Genomic DNA, 6000 nt, shown 5'->3' with positions numbered 1-6000 from the left:
GTGCCCTCTGAGTTTCAGGTTAAAGTAAATTGTTAAATCAGAGTCAAGAGTACCTTACTCTGCATTCAGCCTGTCCTGTGCTTGACCTGGGTGTGCCAGGAGTAAGAGCATTTATTTCATTTTTAATCAGTACAACACCTTTAGATTATATTCTGAATGATATCCAATGCACAGTCATGGTGCAGCCTCCTTTTTACACAATATTTGGACTGTTTATGCAAATTTACTGTGGAAAATTGCAATGAGATATTGCAACATTTTTGTGAAATGCTTCAATGTCTTTGATTTATTTTCCCTGGATTAAAAATTGACTCAACTGCAGGATAACTACTATTGTGACAGTGTGATATATGTGAAGGTAGCTGTGCTCCACAATAGTAGCCTCTAATAGCTGTTGCAAATTTCACAATATTTACATTGATAATGTAAAATCAATGGCAAAATGATACACAGATTACAGGGTAAATTGCTAAAATATTGACTTGTGGAACCACAGTAGAAAAAAAAAACTAGGTTAAAGAATTGGAGCAGGCACAGTGGATTGGCTCTCAGAATTTGTTTTGTGTTGGAGGTGTGGCTATTAAAAGGTAGATTCAGTGTGAATTCTTCTCAGTTGGGACTCTAGACCCCCAAGTGTTTTGACAAATCTTATTTGAACAGCAAGAGATTGCAGTCACGCAATTGCACAAAATGTTCTCATATACTATAGACGTAATTCAGGTGTTTCAGCTAATAGTTGCTATTTGTTTCATGTATATTCTGTTCAAATTATTGCAACTTTTTCGCAAGAGATGGAAGCTGATAACAGCGATGAAACCTTTCCCTGGACCTCAAGCACACTGGCTATATGGGCATGCACTTGAGGTATGTATGAAATCAAACAATAAGTCAAATGATGTTGCCTTTGTTCTTTGACAACTCTCAGCGATAGCCAATACTCTCAGCATAGCCAATATTTGTGATTTTGTTATTTATTCATTTTTGCTATTGCTTCAAAACACAGTTTTGAATCATACGTAAGAGAAAGAGGTAACTTTTCTCTCTTTCCGACCATCATGTATTGCTGTGACAGCTCAGTTCAGTTCGTTGTACTCTCACTTCTAGTTAATAAGGTTTTGAGTTTCAGCGTTGTAATAGCATTTGAAGTTGGTGTTCCATTACAGTACTGAAGCAGCACAGTATTGCCAGAAATCTCATCTTTGAAATGAATCATTTTACTCAATTTTATAAAAATTTTACTTCCAGTGGGAACCCTCAATCACTGGAAACATATTAGGAAATTGTGGAGAGATCCCCCTGTAGGTTTTCTGTTCTGATCTTTATGAGTAATGATTTGAAGAAGTGTATTGAGTTCTCGTGCTGCTGGTCATCATTCTCCCTCAACCAATGCTACCAAAAAAGATAGATCAGCTGGTCATTCATTTCATTTCTATTTATCAGAGACTGCTGTTGCTGAATAGTTGCTGCGTTTGTTTATATAACAATCATTTCAATTCAAAAATACTTGTGTGAAACACAGTGATTTTTCAATGACATACGGTGCTATGGAAGTGCTTTTACTATTTCTAAAATTATATAGTTTGCTTTCTGTTTTACCTTGCTCTATGAACTCAGGCTGACTTGTTTTCTGTCCTCCCTCTCCACCGAGCTGTCTTGCTTTGTTCTTTGAGACATTAGGCGAATCTTACCGCCTTTTAAAATATTCTTCCATCCGGGACAAATGCGGGTCCTGTCGCTGATGGTCAGTGAGGCCCACCCGCCTGCGAGATCTTCCTGGAGGCGGCCAATTAATTGACCACCTCCGGAAGCCCCGGGAGAGGTGGGCGCTGTTTAGGCAGTAAGGAGAGTGCAAGGCCATCTCAACATGAAAGTGTCCTCAGAGGAGTGCAACAAAAATGATGAGGGCCTAAGCTGGGAGGCTCCTTGGAGCAAAGGGGAAGTCCCGCCGATGGACTCGTTTGGGCTGAGGGTGCAGCTTTTCCTGCCTGCAGCCCCATCATTGGTCATGGAGCCTTTGGCTTTGATGCCCACCTAGCCTGCCACCGGAAGGCCATCTCCATGGAGCTAACAGGCTCATCACTCAGCGGGAAGCTGCTCCTTCCTTGTCCCCCTAATTATCCTCATAATTAGTAATTATTGGCCAGCCACCGCTGGCGGATAGGGAGCCACTTCCACTGCTCACCCCCCTCTGACTAGATCAGCCAGAGGAAGGAACACGTTGGGCCACCAACCCAATGTCAGCCTTTCCTATTTCCCTCCCGGTCCTGCCTCCAAACCCACCTCCATGGGGTTCATAAGATTCCACTCGTTGTTCTCCACTTCTCTGAGATTTCTACCTCTCTGAGAGAAAGTGTCATTCATTTTTTTTTTGCTTTGTTCGTGGGGTGTGGGTATCGCTGGCTGGGCCAGCATTTATTGCCCATCCCTAATTGCCCTTGAGAAGGTGGTGGTGAGCTGCTGCGGTCCATGTGGGGTAGGTACACCCACAGTACTGTTACTAAGGGAATTCCAGGATTTTGGCCCAGCGACCATGAAGGAACGGCGATATAGTTCCAAGTCAGGATGGTGTGTGGCTTGGAGGGGAACTTGCAGGTGGTGATGTTCCCATACATCTGCTGCCCTTGTCCTCCGAGGTGGTAGAGGTTGCGGGTTTGGAAGGTGCTATCTAAGGCTGCATTGCTGCAGTGCATCTTGTAGTTGGTACACACTGTTGCCACTGTGCATCAGTGGTGGAGGGAGTGAATGTTTGTGGTTGGGGTGCCAATCAAGCAGGCTGCTTTGTCCAGGATGGTGTCGAGCTTCTTGAGTGTTGTTGGAGCTGCACCCATCCAGGTAAGTATTCCATCACACTCCTGACTTGTGCCTTGTAGATGGTGGACAGGCTTTGGGGAGTCTGGAGGTGACTTACTTGCTGCAGGATTACTAGCCTCTGACCTGCTTTTGTAGCCAGGGTATTGATATGGCTATATGGTGTTGTATTGATATGGCTACTCCAGTTCGGTTTCTAGTCAATAGCCCCAGGATGTTGATAATGGGGGAATCAGCGATGGTAATGCCATTGAATGTCAGGGGAGATGGTTAGATTCTCTCTTGTTGGAGATGGTCATTGACTGGCACTTGTGTGGCGCAAATGTTACTTGCCACTTATCAGCCCAAGCTTGGATATTGTCCAGGTCTTGCTGCATTTCTACACGGACTGCTTCAGTATCTAAGGAGTCACAAATGGTGCTGAACATTGTGCAATCATCAGCAAACTTCCCCACTTCTGACCTTATGATTGAAGGAAAGTCATTGATGAAGCAGCTGAATATGTTTGGGCCTAGGACACTACCCTAAGGAACTCCTGCAGTGATTTTCTGGAGCTGAGATGATTGACCTCCAACAACCACAACCATCTTCCTTTGCATTAGGTTTATCTCCAACCAGTGGAGAGTTTTCCCCCTGATTCCCATTGACTTCAGTTTTGCTAGGGCTCCTTGCTACCATACTCAGTCAAATGCTGCCTTGATGTCAAGGGCACTCACTCTTACCTCATCTCTTAAGTTCAGCTGTTTTGTCCTTGATTCAACCAAGGCTGTAATGAGGTCAGGAGCTGAGTGGCCCTGGCAGAACCCAACTGAGCAAGTTATTGCTAAGCAAGTGCTGCTTGATAGCACTGTTGACGACACCTTCCATCACTTTACTGATGATTGAGTGTAGACTTGATGGGGCGATAATTGGCCGGGTTGGACACGTCCTGCTTTTTGAGTACAGGATATACCTGGGCAATTTTCCATATTGCTGGGTAGATGTCAGTGTTGTAGCTGTACTGGAACAGCTTTGCTAGGGGCATGGCTAGTTCTGGAGCACAGGCTTCAGTACTATTGCCAGAATGTTGTCAGGGCCCATAGCCTTTGCAGTATCCAGTCCCTCCAGTCATTTCTCAATATCATGTGGAGTGAATCAAATTGGTTGAAGACTGGCACCTGTGATGCTGGGGACCACAGGAGGAGGCTGAGATGGATTATCCACTCGGCACTTCTGGCTGAAGATTGTTGCAAATGCTTCTGCCTTATCTTTTGCACTGATGTGCTCGGCTACCCCATCATTGAGAATAGGGATATTTGTGGATCCACCTCCTCCAGTTAGTTGTTTCATTGTCCACCATCATTCATCACAGGATGTGGCAGGACTGCAGAACTTAGATCTGATCCGTTGGTTATGGGATCACTTAGCTCTGTCTATTGCATGCTGCTTACACTGTTTGGCAAGCAAGTAGTCCTGGGTAGCTTCACCAGGTTGACACCTCATTTTGAGGTATGCCTGATGCTGCACCTGGCATGCCCTCCTGCACTCTTCATTGAAGCAGGGTTTGTCCTCTGGCTTGATGATAATGGTGAAGTGGGGAATATGCCTGGCCATGTTTTAACAAATTGTGGTTGAGTAGAATTCTGCTGCTGCTGATGGCCCACAGTGCCTCATGGATGCCCAGTTTTGCATTGCTAGATCTGTTCGAAATTTATCCCATTTAGCACGGTGGTAGTGCCACACAACACGATGGAGGGTCGCTTCAATGTGAAGAAAGGACTTTGTCTCCACAAGTACTGTGCAGTGGTCACTCCTACTAGTACTGTCATGGACAGATGCTTCTACAGCAGGCCGATTGGTGAGGACAAGGCCAAGTATATTTTTCCCTCACCACCTGCCATATACCCAGTCTAGCAGCCATGTCCTTTAGGACTTGGCCAGTAATGGTGCTACCGAGCCACTCTTGGTGATTGACATTGAAGTCTCCCACCCAGAGTACATTCTGCACCCTTGCCACCTTCAGTGATTCCTCCAAGTGCTGTTCAACATGGAGGAGTTTTGATGAATCAGCTGAGGGAGGACAGCCGGGGGTGGTAATCAGCAGGATGTTTCCTTGGCCATGTTTGACCTGATGCCCTGAGACTTTCATCAATGTTGAGGACTCCTGGGGCAGCTCCCTCCCCAGTGTCTACCACTGTGCCGCCACCTCTGATGGGTCTGTCCTGCCAGAGGAACAGGACATACCTGAGGATGGTGATGGCGTTGTCTGGGACATTGTGTGTAAGGTATGTTTCAGTGAGTATGACTATGTCAGGCTGCTGCTTGACTAGTCTTTGGGACAGCTCTCCCAACTTTGGCACAAGCCCCCAGATGTTGGTAAGGAGGACCTTGCCGGGTCGACAGGGCTGGGTTGCCGTTGTCAGTATCTAGGTCGATGCTGGGTGGTCCGTCCAGTTTCCTTCCTTATTGACTTCATAGCGGTTAGATACAGCTGAGTGGCTTGCTCATTAGTGAGCCAGTTGGATTTTTACAACAATCAACAATGGTTTCATGACCATCATTAGACTAGTTTTAATTCCAGATTTTATTAATTGAATTCAAATTCTACTTTCTGCCGTGGTGGAATTCAAACCCATGTCCCTATAGCAAATCCCTGGGTTACTAGTCCAGTGACAATACTACTAGGCCACTGCCTCCCCATATGTCATGTTCTCAATGTTTTCCGTTATCTTCTCCCTTCTCCGCCGAGCAGTCCTTGAATATTTTTAAGCCCTCCTTTTATTTATTCTTACACTGCCTTTGTCTGCCCACCCAAACATTAAAAGTGTTAATACTGGATGGTGATGCTCGCACTCGAGAGAAGTCTTGACCTACACTGTGCTTAATTTCACCGGCAAAATCATGTACAGAACTTGCCAAATGAAAAAAGCTCTAAAGATGTGCCTATCTGGATTTGTAGTGAATCATATCTTTGATAATGGCTCTTGTAACTGTATTTTTTATAATTTTACAGAAATAAAGATTGGGACATACACAAGATATTAAGGTAGAAGCTGAACTAGCATAAACATTTTTTTAAAAGTCTTATCATTTCAAAAATCTATGGAATTTTTTTATAACGGAATGGAGAAATTTGGTACTCAACAAATATAAAATTAGTCTTCAGGGCCAGAAGGATTGTTTAGCAGTAATTATGACTTAGTATCCTGTTAA

The 6000-nt window shown here is 44.6% G+C and overlaps 1 protein-coding gene across 1 annotated transcript in view; it reads left to right on the top strand.

Moving 5' to 3' along the window:
* The first annotated feature begins 547 nt into the window (after nt 1-547).
* LOC137372866 (cytochrome P450 4B1-like) overlaps nt 548-6000 on the top strand; it is a 47766-nt gene continuing 42313 nt past the window's right edge. The window contains exon 1 of the mRNA XM_068037240.1: nt 548-864. Within this exon, the coding sequence (XP_067893341.1) occupies nt 691-864 (174 nt within the window). The 5' untranslated portion in view covers nt 548-690. The remainder of the gene's footprint in view (nt 865-6000) is intronic.

This window comes from Heterodontus francisci, chromosome 8 (genome assembly GCF_036365525.1).
Source record: "Heterodontus francisci isolate sHetFra1 chromosome 8, sHetFra1.hap1, whole genome shotgun sequence".
Classification (NCBI taxonomy): domain Eukaryota; kingdom Metazoa; phylum Chordata; class Chondrichthyes; order Heterodontiformes; family Heterodontidae; genus Heterodontus; species Heterodontus francisci.
This window is presented reverse-complemented; position numbering and strand designations above follow the sequence as displayed.